This window comes from Tamandua tetradactyla, chromosome 4 (genome assembly GCF_023851605.1).
Source record: "Tamandua tetradactyla isolate mTamTet1 chromosome 4, mTamTet1.pri, whole genome shotgun sequence".
In the NCBI taxonomy this organism is placed as follows: Eukaryota; Metazoa; Chordata; class Mammalia; order Pilosa; family Myrmecophagidae; genus Tamandua; species Tamandua tetradactyla.
In genome coordinates, this window is record NC_135330.1 from 168,582,695 (window position 1) to 168,601,053 (window position 18,359).

The 18,359-nt window shown below is 36.0% G+C and overlaps 1 protein-coding gene, 1 long non-coding RNA gene and 1 pseudogene across 2 annotated transcripts in view; 2 read left to right on the top strand and 1 right to left on the bottom strand.

The window, feature by feature from the left end:
• The window catches only part of LOC143681507 (uncharacterized), a 127,038-nt gene that overhangs the window by 98,616 nt on the left and 10,063 nt on the right, over positions 1-18,359 (bottom strand). The window lies entirely within an intron of this gene.
• Positions 1-18,359, top strand: part of TM9SF2 (transmembrane 9 superfamily member 2) — a 98,275-nt gene that overhangs the window by 59,730 nt on the left and 20,186 nt on the right. Inside the window, exons 5-9 of the mRNA XM_077158585.1 lie at positions 5,057-5,186; positions 6,959-7,083; positions 7,958-8,069; positions 9,118-9,197; positions 10,035-10,143. Of these exons, the coding sequence (XP_077014700.1) occupies positions 5,057-5,186; positions 6,959-7,083; positions 7,958-8,069; positions 9,118-9,197; positions 10,035-10,143 (556 nt within the window). The remainder of the gene's footprint in view (positions 1-5,056; positions 5,187-6,958; positions 7,084-7,957; positions 8,070-9,117; positions 9,198-10,034; positions 10,144-18,359) is intronic.
• LOC143679637 (3-hydroxyisobutyrate dehydrogenase, mitochondrial pseudogene) lies at positions 10,284-13,576 on the top strand (annotated as a pseudogene).

An 18,359-nucleotide genomic window follows, 5' to 3' on the forward strand; every position in this document is an offset into this window, starting at 1 on the left:
AGGGAATTTTATTGTAACTATAGCATGTTTTATCTTTGCAGTAGATATTTAGGGGAGAACGTATTTTTTTTCTAAAGTATAAAGCAGTGCATGCTTATATAAAAATTGTTGTCATATAGGAAAATGTTAACTAAGAGGTAATAGTTTTCTACCACTGTAACCTCTTTAATTCTATTTCCCAGAACTGTTATTTTACATGTATCTTTTCAAATTTTTCTATGCAGTTTCAGGTATATTTTTACAAAGCACAACTGAAATATTATTGAGCATATTATTCCACAACTTGTTTGTTGGATCTAGCAAAATTTTGCAGACATTTTTCCCTGTAAAGTCCATCTACAGATCTGTATCTACCTCCTTGTTTTTCATAGTTTTGTAGCATTCCATTGCCTGAATGAGCCAAAAATTTTCCCCATAAGTTACTTACAGTTAATACACCAACTCGTTCACTTATAGAGAAGCATCAGTTAAAATTAGCAATAGTTAATTTCCTCATCTGAATTAATGAATACTTTCATTCTTATTTGGAGCGTTACAACATATTTTGAAGATCTTTTGGCTTGCTTTATCGGTAGCCTAACTTGCTTCTTGATTCTTGAAACTGGTGTTTGTTGTTTGTTTATTTTGTTGTTTTTGCTTGTTTATTTGTTTTGAGAAATACACACATACACACAGTCTTAACCATATTATACAATCAGTGGTTCACAATATCATCAAATAGTTGTGTATTCTTCATAATGATCATTTGTAAAACATTTGCATCACTCCAAAAAAAGAAATAAAATGAAGAAAAAAGAACTCATACATTCCATACCCCTTACCCCTCCCTTTCATTGACCCACAGTATTTCAATCTACCCAGTGTTTACCCTTTATCGCCCCCTATTATTTGTTTACTTTTTTATACTTTTTTTTTTTACTCATCTGTCCATACCCTGGATAAAAGGAGCATAAAGGCAGTGCAGTGGTGGCTTAGTGGCAGAGTTCTTGCCTGCCATGCTGGAGACCCGGGTTTGATTCCTGGCACCTGCCCATGTTTAAAAAAAAAGTGTAAGACACAAGGTTTTGTAAAAGCTATATGATTATACAGTCCTCTTTAAGAATCAAGACAACTGAAACACAGTTCAACAGTTTCAGGTACTTTCCTCTTGCCACTCCAATACTCCATAAACTAAAAAGGGATATCTATATAATGAATCAAAATAACTGCAGGATAACATCTTGACTCTGAAATCTCTCAGCCACTGAGACTTTTTTTCTTTCTTTTCTCTCATTCCCCTTTTGGTTGAAAAGGCTTTCTCAATCCCATGATGCCAAGTCCCAGCTCATCCCCAGGAGTCAGGCCCCACCTTTCCAGAGAGATTTTTACCCCTGGGAGTCATGTCCCACATAGTGGGGGAGGGCGTTGAGTTCACCTGCCACTTTGGCTTAGAGAGCGACCACATCTGAGCAACAAAAGAGGTTCTCTGGGGGTAATCTTAGGCATAATTATCAGTAGGCTTACCCTGTCCTTTGCAGGAATAAGCTTTATAAGGGCATGACCCAAGATTGTGAGCTCAGCCTATTGAACTGGTTATCTCCACTGCTTGCAAGAATATCAGGAATTCCCTAGTTGGGGAAGTCTAATATTTATTCCTTTCTCCCCAGTCCCACAAGGGGACTATGCAAATACTTTTTTATTCTCTGCCCAGATTACTCTGGGGTATGGTGGTGCATCACACTAACCAACAAGATCTCACTCCCTATTCAGGATTCCATGTAATTATGGTATTCACGTAAACTGACCATAACAGTTAGATTAGATAATGTGCTACCCAAAATATAATTTTTGCACCAAATAAACATCTCTCCCTTTGGTCTCGCACAGAGGTTAAAGTTTGAAAATATGGGCTATATTACCCTTTACCCACTATTCTGATTTATCTTAGTCCTATCCCGATTAGCTTCATTCACATCTCTAGTCAAAGTTTGATCACTTTTTCAGCTCTTTAAACAGTTGCTGTATGGGGTAATGTTGGCTTTAATAGTGTCAGTACTCTAACTCTCAGTCTCAGGTCTCACATGAATACCCGAAGTTTCAGAGAACGACCAGGTTATATACGAATAGCTTAGTATCTCAGAATTTAGAAATATCAGTTACAACTCCTGAATAATTGTGACTGCTGTAAGAGCTTACAGTCTAGGAACCTTTATAATAGGCCCCAACTGATTATTCATGCTCTTGACTTCAATTCTCTGAATTTGTGTATTATAGTTATTCTATATGAGTGAAGTATGATAATATTTGTCTTTTTGTTTCTGACATTTTATTCAACATACTGTCCTTAAAGTTCTTTCATCTAGTTTCATCTAGCTAGTGTTTTGATACCAGCATGGGATAGTGAATTCCCTTTAACCATGCCCTACACGGTTTGCGATTATACTTTTTGCCCAAGTTTCCCAATCTTTGTGACATTTTATTTATGAGTATAATTATTTAACTAGTTATTAGAGTACTTATAAGTTTTTAATATCATAGAGTTAATACTTGACAAGATGGTGTCTTTTTTTTTGATTCATGGTCTGGGAATCAAACCAGATCTCCCTCATGGAAAGCGAGCATTTTACCACTGAACCACCCGTGCACCTAACAAGACATGGTCTTAAAGATACTTTAATGATTTCCAATCTGGAATTGCACCAAGTCAGCAAAGGCTAATAATGAGTTATTTCAAAATTTTAGCAGATAATATAAATCTACTCAGGTTAAAACTGCAGTATAACTTAAATTCCAAATTTATTTCCTTTTGGCTGTCATTTTCTGAATTTATTGTGACAATATGGGTTTTTACATTCTGGTTAGAAACTCTAGATATTTGATTAACTTATACAGAAAATGAATTATTAAAAAATCGAGCTTGTTTGGTAGAAGTGTTTCAAATATAGTCTGTGGAAGATAAGAGGTAAATAATGGAAAGGAGTCCTTAATGGTAAAAAGTTGGGACTTGTCATTCAACCTTTATTCTTTTGAGTCTTCTTCTCATACCCATTTCACTATATCAGTTTGGAAATAGGATTTTTAGTTTTTGATGTTAGAAATTCAAATAAATACTACTTCCTAACTTAGAAAGTCAGTAATTAAAAATTATGTTTTTATATTTAAATTTTATTATGTTTATTTACAGGGTTTTTTTTTTTTTATGTTTCCTGCTACCAGGAGAAGGCTGTTGTGCCCAAGGCATTATAAAAATGATAAATTTAAGATGTCTGCTTTTTTTTTTCCCCATGGGCAGGCACTGGGAATCAAATCCAGGTCTCTGGCATGGCAGGCAAGAACTCTGCCTGCTGAGCCACCATGGCCCACCCTAAGATGTTTGCTTTTAAAAAGTTTAAATTGCCCCTTAATTCCACATTTTGTAACTAGTACTATAGTTTTTATATAGATAGCACTTTCTGTGATAAGATAGCATAAAGTTACAATTAATGTGTTGCTTGTAAATATTTGTTGTTTGAATGTCATTTTCTATCTTATAAGTAAATTAACTTATTCTTTAGACCACTAGAAAATTGAAATTATTTATTTTACATGGCGTTGCTTTTATGCTTACTATTTTATAGTCTTTTCACTGGAACTGCTAACCTGTTGGGTACAGTAATAAATGACTTAATAGTATAGTTGATTCCAAAATTTGGTACTTTAGGTACTATCGAATAGCATTTAAATGTGATGAGACATGTTTTATTAGGTCATTAATGTATACTTTGTATGGCTGTATAATCATAATTTTACTTCATAAGGCATACAATTAATTAACAAATAAAACATGCCCTGGAGTGTGATCTTATGACTGTAATAGAGCTAGTATTTTTAGTGACTTTTAAAATTTGTATCCTGCAGTGTTCTCGTGACATAGGGGACCACATGCTCGGACTTTAATATTGTTATATGATGCTACAAAACTTTATTCTTTACTTTTATCCTTTAAAAGAAAAAAATTTCATCTCACTATATAAAACTTGAAAGGTTTGGTTCTTTAACTTTATAGCAGCATTCTTTTAGAGATATTCGGTTAACACATTTTTAATAGGTAATACTATGATTTTTACTTTATCACCTAGCCCTTAAGTTGAATATTTTCCCAAATCTTACAATAATATTCTTCTTTTTATTGAATTATGTAGATAATAAAAAACTATTTACTACTATACTGTTTCAAGAACTGTTCCCTAGGCACTAGATATATTGCTTTGCAACTATTTAGAGCTTTGAGTATTCTGTTAAAGGTAAATTATATTTAGGTCTCTAAATAATATTGTTAAATTAGCAGTTATAATAAATTGATGTATAAAACTTCCCTTTCCTACATAAGTGTATAGTTTCAAGGAAGTTATGAAGTTTTTTTCTCTCGGTAGTATATGAGGTATTGGTGTAATGTCATTATTTTCTTATGAATGAAATATATTTCATCTAATATTTTTGTTTAGGGGTTTTTTTTGTCCTTTCTATTTTGTGTGTATGTTGTATGGCGGGGTTGCATTTCATTATTTTTCCACGTGAGTGTCCTGTTATTGCAGCATCATTTGTTGAATTTTTGTTTCTTTGGTTTTTGTTTCTTTTGCTTGTTTATTTTTTAGGAAGTGCATGAACAGGGAATTGAACCCACATTTCCCGCATGGCATACTACCACTGTACTACCTTTGCACCCCCTTTTGTCCTTTTTCTAAAATTTGAAATGATTCCAAACAGTTGTAAAAATAATAAAACTCATTCGGAGAACTCCAACTGTTGCCTCCCGCACTTACCCAGTTCCACCAATTTTAACATTATGCCATATTTGCCATATCATTCTATCTGTCCATCTATCTATCTATCAGTTTATTGATCTGTTCTCTAAACATGTGAGAGAAGATTGTATACGTCATACTTCTTGAACATGTAATATATGATATGGGGTTTTGGAAACTTAAAGGATTTAGAGACATTTACATTTTATGAAGTGACGACAAAATAATTTGGGCACTAATTCTTAATCATGTTTGTAATTCTATTCTAACTTGACTTTCATTTCTGTACATAGGATTGTAGATAACATGCCTGTAACTTGGTGTTACGATGTTGAAGATGGTCAGAGGTTCTGTAATCCTGGATTTCCTATTGGTTGTTACATTACAGATAAAGGCCATGCAAAAGATGCCTGTGTCATCAGTGTAAGTTCAGGATAAACTCTGCTACTTTTTAAAATGTGGCTTTTTGTTACAGGGATTCAGTCTTTACTTGGCAAAAAAATGGTTGTACTTAATGAACGAATGCAATTCGGGATGTTCTGAAGTACAATTATTTACATAACTAAGCAAAACAGATTAATAATGCACAAATTTAACTCAAGAATTAAAATGATTCAAATTCCAGTTCAGCCTTTACTAAGAATGTCTGTTACATACTGAGCGCTAAGCTTAGGTCTAGGACTTTGTTCTAGCTCTATTAAAAGTCTGATGCTTAGATCTTAAATTAAAAAATACAGATAGTAAAATGCAAAAAGACCTCATTATAATGATTTTAAGTCCATGAAATTTGTATGGCAAATTCAGTTTAAGTCCACAAAATGTGTATTGTTGGAGTTTGGTATTGTAAATTTTTTTTTTTTTTTTTGCATGGGCAGGCACTGGGAATTGAACCCAGGTTCCCGGCATGGCAGGCAAGAACTTTAAAGTCCTACCTGTCATTGAGGCCATTCTTTCAAATTTTTTAAACAGATTAATAAAATGAAGACATCAATATAGAAGGAAACTAAAAGTTATTTGAAGATATATATTAAAATAAATTTTGTATTATCAGGTCAACCTGATTTAATCTCTTAATAGATATGAAATAGTAGTAGAATTAACATGAGTTTGGTCATGAAAGCATGTGTATTAGTACATGCTTTTGCGAGTGTTGATCAGAGATTGTTACTGATTTACTTTAAGGTTATAAGCTTCCATAGAGGAAAATTGTTTAAATGTATAAAATTTAAAATATTGCTCACAGCATGTAATATTTTAAAAGTTAGATTATTTTATCATGAGTGATCATCTAGAAAATATTAGAAAAGTATTTTTTTTAAATGTATATTCATTAAGTTATATGTAAAAGTTAAAACATTAGGGTGGGTCACGGTGGCTCAGCAGGCAGAGCTCTTGCCTGCCATGCTGGAGAACCGGGTTCAATTCCTATTGCCTGCCCTTGCAAAAAAAAAATATGTATATACAGAAAAAAAATTAAAACATTAAAGAAGGATGATTTGTTCCAATGCTAGTTAATTTTTGGTTTATAAATATTTTAAACTTAAAATCTAAATATTTCTATGGGAAAGGATTAAAATTCTTTCCGAGACTCTGGAGGCTTTGGCAAAGATGGCCAGGAAACCACAAGCACTTCCAAAGCCAAGTGCCAAAGGAAAGAAGAAGGAGGATGCCCGCTGCGAGCCTGGTCCCACAGGCAGCCTTAAGGTGCTAAGGAAAACCATGGGCGTAAAGAGATATATGTTCAACAGAGTTAGATGGAAAAAACCTCCCTGAAAACTAGCAACCCTTCAAGAATGCCTAAGAAAAGAGGGCCAACACTATTTGACTATAATAACAGGATGAATAAGAAACTGAAAGAAAATGATACAGGGAGGCCCAAGAGGTCCTGAAGACCTCTATCACCTGAAGTAACCACCTAAGCAGACATCAACTTCAGAGGGAGGCCAGAGACCTTAAAACTGTCTTCTGAGTCTCCAGAGATTTATTTGCTGAGAAATGGCCAACTGCACAGAGACTGAATCTTAAACCAACAGAGTACACTGATAGTGATGATTAAAGTAAAATGAGAAGGTTATGAAAGGGAGAAAAATTTCTTTCCAAGCTTAAATTTTCCTACTTCTTGTGGCTCGTTTTAAAGTTTTATGTTTTGACTCTTGTATACCAGTATTCTACCTTTAACTTTTTCTGTTCTACAGTCAGAATTCCATGAAAGAGATACATTTTACATCTTCAACCATGTTGACATCAAAATATACTATCATGTTGTTGAAACTGGGTCCATGGGAGCAAGATTAGTGGCTGCCAAACTTGAACCAAAAAGGTAAGTATACAAACAGATAGAAAGTAAATAAATATAGGTGGAAGTTAGACACAAAGAATAAGTACTTTGGACCCAATTAATGTATTCCTTAATCACTGTTGGTCATATAATCTGGAATTTCAGAATTGATTTTATTAAAACTCCCTTTAGCATGTTTTGTTATTGAGCTGTGGGCTGTCAGAAAAACTACACAAGAATTTTTCTTTCATGGTAAGTAGTCAAGCCAAGGTACCTTTTTGTGTTGTTTTCCAGTCAGGAGATTTTGACAGCTTTTTCATTTGTCAGGTTGTAATGAAGAACATGAATAGTTGAGACAATGTTCCCTTTTATAGTGCAGAGAGCATTGGCTCATTTATTTGCAACTTTGCCTCTTATCGAAAGTCCGTCGAGTGCTGTAGTTTCTAAAGCCTCTACATAAAGCTAAATGCCAGTATGTGGCAGGCCATTGAAGGATTATCTGTTTGTTAATTTTGTGGCATGAAGGTACATTTCCGTTATTTGTGAGAGCCTTCTGAGTATTCCATTTTTTCCATGACTTTTCTACCCTGAATTAGCTGTTTTCTCATATAACTGGTGGTAAAGAAATGCATGCCATAATGAGATGGCATTTAATTTAAACTCCTTGATTATGCTTTTAAAATATGGTGTTTTTTAAAGTTTTTTTAATTTTGAAAAATCACTTTCTACACATACTTTTAACTAAGCATGTTATTTATATGAAGTGTAAATATTTATATTATTAAATGTAACAAGAATTATTTAACCTTAACTATCATCACGTTATGAAATGTGTACAAAATTTCTAACCTTTACTTTTCCCCATTTTTTTTAACTGTACTTTATCAGCATCTTGCCAAAATGTTTCTTCCCACAGCTTCAAACATACCCATATAGATAAACCAGACTGCTCTGGACCCCCTATGGATATAAGTAACAAGGCTTCTGGGGAAATCAAAATTGCCTATACTTACTCTGTTAGTTTCCACGTGAGTTCATTTTTATCTTTAATTTAAATCAGAAATTGATTTTAAATTGATACTACTTAAAGTAATTAAATATTAATGATTATGTTTGTCAAATAGATAAACTTTTAATGAATTGATTTTTGGAATATTTTGTCAATGCACCAGGTGAATTTTTCCTTTAGGGAATTTAAAAAGTGAACCAGATTGTTAAGCATAAGAGATACAAATAAGACAAAAGTTCTTCTAAAGTAGGCAGAAGATGATATGAAAATGTCAAACCTACAGGCAAAAAGCATTTGGGAAAATAGCATTTTTTTCCTCTCAGAATTTGAGTATGAACTTAAATGTAGCGCTTCTTGTTGGCAAACTATATGTAAGTTCTCAGGAAATTGAAGAAAGTGATTTCATTAATAGAGAAGTTTCTTAGAAATAAAAGTTTGTTTTTGAGACTCTTAGGCAATATTCCACCTCTATTTAAATATATATATATTAGCACTGTAGTTGTGACATTTACTACCCCAAATGGTATTGGATTTTACAAGCCTAGCACAGTGGACAGTCTATATTTTTTCCTAGATATTAAGAGCCCAGTATGGGTGATTGCTACCGGTATGCTTGGGTTATGACTTTGTGGTCTGATTAGGTGTCCCATAAGCATAGATAGATGGTATCATAGAGAAACCAGATAGATAGACGGTGTCAAAGAGAAGAATAAGTTATTCCATTAATTATTCTCTAAAAAATTTAAATATAGCTCTAGATTTTAACATCTAAAATAAACTTTGACTAGTTATAATTTAAAGCAAGACTTACGAAAAACATATATGACACATATATCTAGGGACTATTAGGAACTCTTGTAGTATTTTTTCATCTGCTGCTTAAATCTTACCCCTTTATTCCTAGATTTGAGTCCATCTCAAACTCCCTAAATCTCAAGATTAACCCAAGTTATGATAGTTAGAAATTGTTCTTATTGATTGAATTAAAGGACAAGCTGTGAATTTAAATTTCTGGATTCTTAATGTGCTTTGTCAACAAAGACTTAAAGAGTTTCTTCCCCCTTTAGGAAGATAAAAATATCAGATGGGCATCTAGATGGGACTATATTTTGGAATCTATGCCTCATACACACATTCAGTGGTTTAGGTAAGAATATGAAGTTAATTTGTTTTTTCATGTGTGTTTGTTCTATTCTTTGTCCCTTTGAACATCTCATTGGCTCTCTAATCCTCTCCAATTTTTCAAAAGTCTGGGCTTTTGAATCAGAGAGACCTGAGTTCAAATCCTGGTTTTTGGTCACTAGTTGTGACTCAGAGCAGGTCACCCCATTTTTCAGCATCTGTTTCTTTATTTAGAAATACCTACCTCAGGGGATTGTTGTAAGGATTAAATGAGACAACTAAACAGAGCATGCATTTAAGCACATTCTTTGGCATGTAAAAGTGCTCAATCAATAGAAGTTACTGTTGTTATTACAATTTTTAAAATTATTGTCTTTGAAGCATGACTCAAAACTTATCTAAAAAGGTCTTCGTGGTATCACTGTGCTCCTTTTCCTGCTATGCTGATTTTTTTTTGACATTGACTAATTTGTCAAATAAATTTGGTCTTCATCAGATTTCTTAAGTGTATGGACCACTTTGTCGATTCCTTGGGATTTGTGCTGCAGTAATTTGGACACAGTAGTTATTTAATAATTGACCATAGACCAAAAAAATTCTAATTCTACACAGACTGTAAAATTGTATTTACAAAATGGTTAAGTATATAAACTTATGTTTCCACTAGAGGAAACACTTAAGAACACGGTTCATTTGAATTTGTTGGGTTTTAGGTGAAGTTTTAATTTTACCTAAAATTTTTAAAGTAGTAATTATGAAATTAATATTGATTTAATTTTAATTTTTATGAAATATTTTAATGAAATTTTCACTATGCCAAAGATTAAGTTTGAAATTATTCATGACTTACTTATTTCTACAGCATAATGAATTCCCTGGTAATTGTCCTCTTCTTATCTGGAATGGTAGCTATGATTATGTTACGGACACTTCATAAAGATATCGCCAGATATAATCAGATGGATTCTACAGTGAGTGGAAACATTTTAGCTACTCTTTGGTTTGCCAACCAGTCTTTAATTTTACTTTCAAAAAAGTTTGATTCATAGCTTTAAAAAGAATATGCTTTTAAAATAGCTTTCTCAAAGTTACCTTGTACCATGCTCCTCCCATGTTGGTGGTTGCCCTTCTGATGGTGAGAGCTTAAGTTATGTCCCTAAGTTGTGGCCTGACACAGATACCCTGGTGTGTACACTCAGTGGGTGACCCTGAAGGTGGCGAGGATCATTGTAGGGAGGCCTGGTAGGATAGCAAGACAGCCTCCTTGCAGCTCAGAGGAGCCACCTGTAGCAGCTGGCTTGCAACACTCTGTTGTAGGTCAATGGCTTCTAAGACTTCAGTTGGATCCATTGGACTGGGCAATATGAGGAATCTACTGGCAAAAAAATCTCATCTGGTCATTTTTTATGATTTGTTCCCAGATGTACGCAAAAGAGTATCAAGAACTAGGTAAACAGGTAGTGTCTTCTCTTCCCCAGCAGATGTAACTGAAAAAGCTAATATTTATTACATTGTTACCCACAACTGTCGTGCAGCTGAAATTTATTCTAGAGCAAATGAAATTCTAAAGAAAGTGAAGAAAAGCTCGTTATTAGTAGATTATAGTACTGTTGGTCCTACCTACAGTTTCAAAAGAATTAGCCAAAGAAGTTGAGAAAATAGGAGCAGTTTTTATGAATACCCCTGTTTTTGGAGGTGTGGCAGCTACTCAGTCTGGAACCCCTCAGATTTATTGCAGGGTAGTGGGGGAGTGCCAAATAATTTGCCACTGTCCAACAGTTGCTGGGGTGCATGGGCTCCAGTGTGGTGTATTGTGGATTTGTTGGGACCAGCTAGGCTGCACATATCTGCAACAATATGCTGTTGACTATTAGTACTATTGGAACTGCTGAGATTTTGAATTTTGAAATCAGACTAGTGTAGGCAGCAACAACTGCAAAGGTCCCAATTTTCTTCTAAATATTTTTTGAAAGAGACCTTAGCATATTTGTTCTTTTGTTTCTGGGTTATTTTGCACAACACACTGTCCCCAAGGTTCACTCACTTTGTTGCATGCTTCTCGACATCCTTCCTTTTTGTAGCTGCACCATAGACATCATATAAATGTATCACAGTTTGCCATTCTGCTTCTCAGTCATTTGTGCACTTCATTTCCCTCCATCTGTTGGGTATCATGGATAATGTCCAAAATAAACCATGTCTGACATTATCCTCACTTGATTACGCAATCAGCAGTCCTCTCAATTTTAGACAGTTTTCATTGGTTTTTACCAAAGTCATAATAGCAGAATCATGCAATATCTATCCTTTTGTGTCTGACTTATTTCACTTAGCATTATGTCCTCAGGGTTCATCCACATTGTCATATGCTTTGGGACCCCATTTCATCTTATTGCTGCATAATATTTCATCATGTATTTGAATATATATGTATATATATATACATACACACCGCATTTTGTTTATCCACTCATCTGTTGATGGCAACTTGGATTGTGTCCATCTTTTGGCAATTGTGAATAGTGCCAATATGAACATCATTGTGCAAACGTCTGTTCACGACACTGCTTTCAGCTCTTCTGGGTATATACCAAGAATTGGTATTGCCAGGTCATAGGGCAACTCAATGTTTAGTTTTCTGAGGAATCACCAAACTTGTCTTCCACAGCGGCTGCATCATTTTACATTCCCACCAACAGTGAGAAGTGTTCCAGTTTCTCCATATCCTCCCCAACATTTGTAGTTTTCTGTTTGTTTAATAGCAGCCATTCTTATGGATGTGAGATGATATCTCACTGTCGTCTTGATTTGCATTTCCTTTATGGCTAATGAAAATGAACATCTTCTCATGTGCTTTTTAAACATCTGTATTCATATCCTTTGCCCATTTTATAATTGGGTTGTTTGTTCTTTTGTTTTTCACCTGTGTAATTTCTTTATGTACACAGGATATCAGGCCTTTATGTGATATGTGATCTGTGGTTTTCAAATGTTTTCTCCCACTGAGTTGGCTGCCTCTTCCCAGCTCATCCCGGGATTTTTTTCTCATGTTGTCAGGGAGATTTATGCTCCTGAGATTCATGTCTCATGTAATGGGGAGGGCAGTGAGTTCACCTGCCCAGTTGGCTTAGAGAGACAGGTCACATATGAGCAACAAGAGAGGTTCTCTAGGGGTGACTCTTAAGCATAATTTTAAGTAGGTTTAGCTTATCCTTTGCAGGAATAATTTTCATGGGGGTGAACCCCAAAGTCGAGGGCCCAGCCTGTTATTGATTTGGTTGTCCCCACTACTTGCGAGACTATCAGGAATTCCTCAGATGGGGAAGTTGAATATTGCTTCCTTTCTCCCCAGTCCCCCAAGGGGACTTTGCAAATATTTATTTATTCACTGCTATATTATTCTGGGATTTTCAGGACATACACTAACCTGGACAGACCAACAAAATCTCATACCCTATTCAAGATTCCGTATACTTACTTATGGTGTTCAACTAAACTGACCATACAAGTTAAATTAGGAAATGCACTAATTTTGCACCAAATAAACATCTCTTGTTGGACGAATTTTGATGACTGATTGAAGCTCTTTACTTGTAATTGGTTTGTTGAGATCTTCTATTTTTTCTCAAGTCAGCATAGGTAATTTGTGTATTTCTAGAAATTTGTCCATTTCATCTAACTTGTCTAGTTTGTTGGCACATAGTTGTTCATAATATCCATCATGATTTTTAAAATTTCTTTCAGACCCATTATTATGACCCCCTTTCATTTCTGATTTTGCTTATTTGTGTACTCTTTTTTTCCTCTGTTAGTCTAGCTAGGGGTCCATCAGTTTTATTGATTTTCTCAAAGAACCAACTTTCTGTTTTGTTGGTTCTTTCTGTTGTTTTATTGTGCTTCAGTTTGTTTATTTCTGCTTTAATCTTTGTTATTTCTCTTCTTTTATTTGCTTTGGGATTAGTTTGCTGTTCTTTCTCTAAATTCTCCAGGTGAGCACTTTTTGCTTGATTTTTTCTTATTCTTGTTTTTTAACATAGGCATTTAATGCAATGAATTTCCCTCTCAGCACTACCTTAACCGCATGCCATAAGTTCTGATGTTGTATTCTCATTATCTTTCGCTCCAGATATTTACCAATTTCTCTGGCAATTTCTTCTTTGACCCACTGATTAAAGTGTATTATTTAATCTCCTTATATTTGCGAAAACTCTGGTTCTTTGGTGATTATTGATCCCTAGCTTCGTTCTTTTGTGGTCAGAGAAAGTACTTTGGATAATTTCAACCTTATTAAATGTATAAAGACTCAGTTTGTGCCCCAGCATATGATCTATCTTGGAGAACCATTGGAGAAGAATGTATATCCTGGTGTTTTGGGGTGTAATGATTATATATATGTCTATTAGGTCAAATTCATTTATCAAATTAAGTTCTCTATTTCTTTTCTTTCTTTCTGTTTTGTTTTTTTTTTTGCATGGGCAAGCACTGGGAATTGAACCTGGGTCTCCAGCATGGCAGGCAGGAAATCTGCCAGCTGAACCACCATGGCCCTCCCCAGATTAAGTTCTCTATTTCTCTTTTGCTCCTCTGTCTGGTTGTTTTATCTACAGAAGAGTGGTGTATTGAAGTCTCCCACTGTTATTGTTTAAACCTCTATAGCTCCCTTCAGTTTTGCCAGTGTTGTCTCATATACTTTGGAGCTTCTTGATTGGGAGCATAAACATTTATGATTGTTATTTCCTCTTGATGAACTGTCCCTTTTATTAATGTGTAGTGGCCTCCTTTGTCTCTTAAGACTTCTTTACATTTAAAGTCTATTCTATCTGGTATTAGTATAGCTATTCCTGCTTTCTTTAGCTTACAGCTGGCATAGCTTTTCCCATCCTTTCACTTTTAATCTAATTGTGTCCTTGGGTCTAAGATGCGTCTCTTGTAAACAGCATGTAGATGGATTATATTTTTTAATCCATTCTGCCGATCTGTATTGTATTTAGTCAGGGTTCTCTAGAAAAACTGAACCAACAGCAGATATCTGTAAATATGAAATTTATAAAAGGGTCTCATGCAACAATGGGGACATAAGGGTCCAAAATCTGTAGGGTAGGCTGCAAGTCAGCAGCTCCAGTGAATCTCCTCAGTGAAGCTCCTCAGTGAACTCCTCAGGAGAGGCTGGCTGGCTGAAGCTGAAAGAGAGAGAGTCTTTTCTGAATTCTCCTTAAAAAAACCTTTAGGTAATTAGACTAAATATCACTCAATGCATCCAGCACTCCTCTTAGCCAACTACTATTGTAATCAGCTGTGGATACAACCAATGTGCTCATGATTTAAGTCCATGCCTCTTTATTCTTTAAATTACCAATACCAGTATTCTTCAATTCTGTGCCCTCCTCCAGACTTCTTCTCCTGTCTTTTTTTCCCCAGCGAACAGAACTCCCTTTAGTGGTTCTTATAGGGTAGGTCTCTTGTTGACTAGTTTCCCAGTCGTTGTCTTTGAAGATTTTAATCTCTCCCTCTGTTTTGAAGGAGAACTTGGCTGGGTAAAGAATTCTTTGCTGGAAGCCTTTCTCATTTAGGATCTTAAATATATCATACCACTGCCTTCTTGCTTCCATCATACCTATTGAGTATTCTGAACTCAGTCTTATGGGACTTCTGTTGTATATAGTAGACCATTTTTCTTGTGCCGCTTTCAGGACTTTCTTTTTTCTTCAGCGATTGACAGACTGATTAGTCTGTGTCTCGGAGCAAACCTGTTTGGATTTATTCTGTTTGGAGTTTGTTGGGCTTCTATAACTTGCATACTTACGTCCCTAGTTATATCTTCAACTAACTTTCCCAGCCTTTTACTCTTCTGTTCCCTTCTGGGACACTAGTGATTCTTATATTTGTGTGCCTCTTATTGTCCATCATTTCTCTAAGATCCAGTACCATTTTTATCTATTTTTCTTGCCATTTGTTCTTTTGTGCGCTCTAGTTCAATTACTCTGTTCTCTAGCTTTCTTATTCTTCCTTCTCCTTCTTTGAATTTACTATCATCTGTCTCTAGTATATTTCTGATTTGGTCTGTTGTATCTGTTATCTCTGTAAGATCTGCCATTTTCCAATTTAATCTTTCGAACTCTTCTTTATGTTCTTCTATTATCTTCCTGATTTCCTTTATTTCTGTATAAGCATCCTTAAGTAGTAGTTCCATATTTCTGTCCCCTCTGATGTTTTGATTTGGTCATTTGGCTGGGCCATTTCTGCTTGGATCTTCACATGGTTTATGATTTTCTTTTGGGTTTGTGTCATTTGATTATCTTAAGATTATTTTGGGGGTTGGTTTCCTTCACTTGTCAAAAGATTTACAGTTACTCGATTTTGTATTGAGGGTTTCCTTTTACACTTGATTTGTCAGTAATTCCCCACCAAATCAAGGTCCAGAGCTCATGTAAGGGGCATAATTTTAGTTGCGGATCTGTTAAGAACTAGGCTAGGGTGGGCCATTATGGCTCACTGGCAGAGTTCCCAGTGCCTGACCATGTTAAAAAAAAAAAAAAAACTAGGCTAGGGTTCTCAGGTACTTCAGTAACAGAATGCTTGCCCGCTATGCAGGAGACCTGGCCTTGATTCCTGACCCTTGCACCTTCCCCCCAAAATTTTAAATAGTTATAATAATAAAATAAAAATATGAAAAAAACACACCTAGCCAGTAGTAGGCTTCAAAGTCAGAAGGAGACACCCCAAGATAGATTGAGAATGAACTCAGACTGGTGCCCACAGAATGGAAAACAATTTTTAAATTAAAGAATGAATAAATAAATAAAGTAGAATAAAAAATAAAGATCAATAAAAATATAACTATATAAAAATGTATATGAATAAAGATAATGCTACTAATAAAAGCATGTGTATATAGAGAAAAGCTATATTGAGGGAAAATAGACAAAAAAAAGAAAAAACCTAGGGTGATACAGAGTCTGCCTGCATGCATTTACCACTTCCCTCCAATAGGTGGTACTTCTGAGGCATCTCCTTCCGTCAGTCTCCTGTCTCAGGGACCAGCTAGAGAAATGGAGTGTGTAGGATGGGGACTGCCACTGTCAGCCGGCTGCAGCAGCAGGATAGTTGGTCCCAGCATGCATGATTGGGGAGCTGGACAGCTCCCAGGGTCGAGGAAAGCTACGGATCTGCAGCATGACACCCAGTGGGACCTTGGAGTATGGCTCTTGGGGGCCCCTCCATGGTCCCCATGGGTGTTGCTGGCTGTGGATCTGCCCAGGGAGTCTTCCCCAGCACGCAGCTAGGGCAGGCTAGAGTGGAGGGAGGTCAGCTCTCACTGATCCGCACCTCCCTGAATGCCACCTCCTACTTTGCCAGTGTGACCCACCCTGCTCTCCCCATCCCAAACCCCCCACCTCTTTCCTCAGTCACTCCCACACACATACATACATACACACAAACACACACACGCACACACACACACGGAACCACAGTCCAGTCATTCTCTCCCTGTCCCCTATCTTGTCCCACAGATTCGGTTGACTTCCATCCACCCCACTCTACCATCTTCCCGGAAATCTCAGAAGGGCGGAGTTTTTTTCTACTTGGGGAAACTGTAGGTAGAGCAGGTTTAGGTGGGTAGAGAGAATTGGTTCAGTTGTAGATGATTCTGTGTCAAGATGTCTATTAAACAACTATGTGGAGATGTTGATTAGATAGTCATATATATGTGTCTGGTGATTAGGGGAGCAGTTTGGGCTGGTGGCACAAATTTCTTATTAGTATATTAACAGCACAGTTTCTTTTACCTATGAAGCACCTACGAAACCTAAGACCATTTGCTTATTTTGGAGGTTAATAAATATAGATTGAAACAGAGTGTATTTAAAAATGAAATCATCACGCTGTATCATAAAGCTTGACTTAGAGTAGAACTAGGTACTTGCCACATTGTATTTCTTTTTTTTTTTAAAATTATTATTTGACCTTTCAATGTCATCTCTGTCCATTTCCCCACATTTGTAACATATACAAACAAGGTAATATTGTTTAATTGAAGATATACATGATTCATTTTAATTCTACACAGACAAAAATTTAGTTACCAAGTTATTTTGAGCTGCTTCATCAGATATTGAGGCTTGGTCCACTTATTCATCCCTAAGAATGGGAAAAAATATCATTTTGGGGGCTAGCATTTTTCTGTTTTTGCTGTAATTGAAAAGAGTTTTAATAGATATTTTATCCACAATAGCCTCAGGACAGGGAGGACCTTTAATCTAGAACTGTAATCTCAACCATGAGGCAGCTGGGATTAGAGTGAGGCAGGGCATCTGTCATCAAAAGATTTCGTAAATTCTCTTGCTCCTGCCCTTTTCTTCTTCCTGCTCCCAGTATGGTTTAATCCTCATTGCTGGCAATCCTAATAACTGTTTTTTATTGCCCACAGTACTACATGGAAGCTTTGGGATTTATAATAAAAGATGAATATATGAAAGCTATTTATTTATTTATTTATTTGGTTTTTAAAAAGGGGAATTTAATAAGTTGCTAGTTTACAGTTCTAAGGCCAAGAAAATGTCCCAGTTAAAACAAGCCTATAGAAATGCCCAATCAAATGCATCCATCCAGGGAACGATACCTTGGTTCAAGAAAGCCGATGAAGTTCAGAGTTTCTCTCTCAGTTAAGAAGACTGTTCTAGTTTGCTAGCTGCTGGAATGCAACACACCAGAGACGGATTGGCTTTTAATAAAAGGGGATTTATTTTGTTGGTTCTTCAGAGGAAAGGCAGCTAACTTTCCACTGAGGTTCTTTCTTACGTGGAAGGCACAGGATGGTCTCTACTGGTCTTCTCTCCAGGCCCCTGGGTTCCAACAACTTTCCCCGGGGTGACTTCTTTCTGCATCTCCAAGGGCCTGGGCTGAGCTGCGAGTGCTGAGATGAGGAATGCCGAGCTGCTAGGCTGTGCTACATTGTGTTCTCTCATTTAAGCACCAGCCAATTAAGTCAAACCTCACTCATTGCAGCAGACACGCCTCCTAGCCGACTGCTGATGTAATTGGCAACAGATGAGGTTCACATACCGTTGGCTTATGTCCGCAGCAACAGGATTAGGTATGCTCACCTGGCCAAGTTGACAACTGAATCTAACTAACACAAAGGCACATGGCGAACACAGTCAGGACTTCTCTTCCAGCTGAAAGGGCA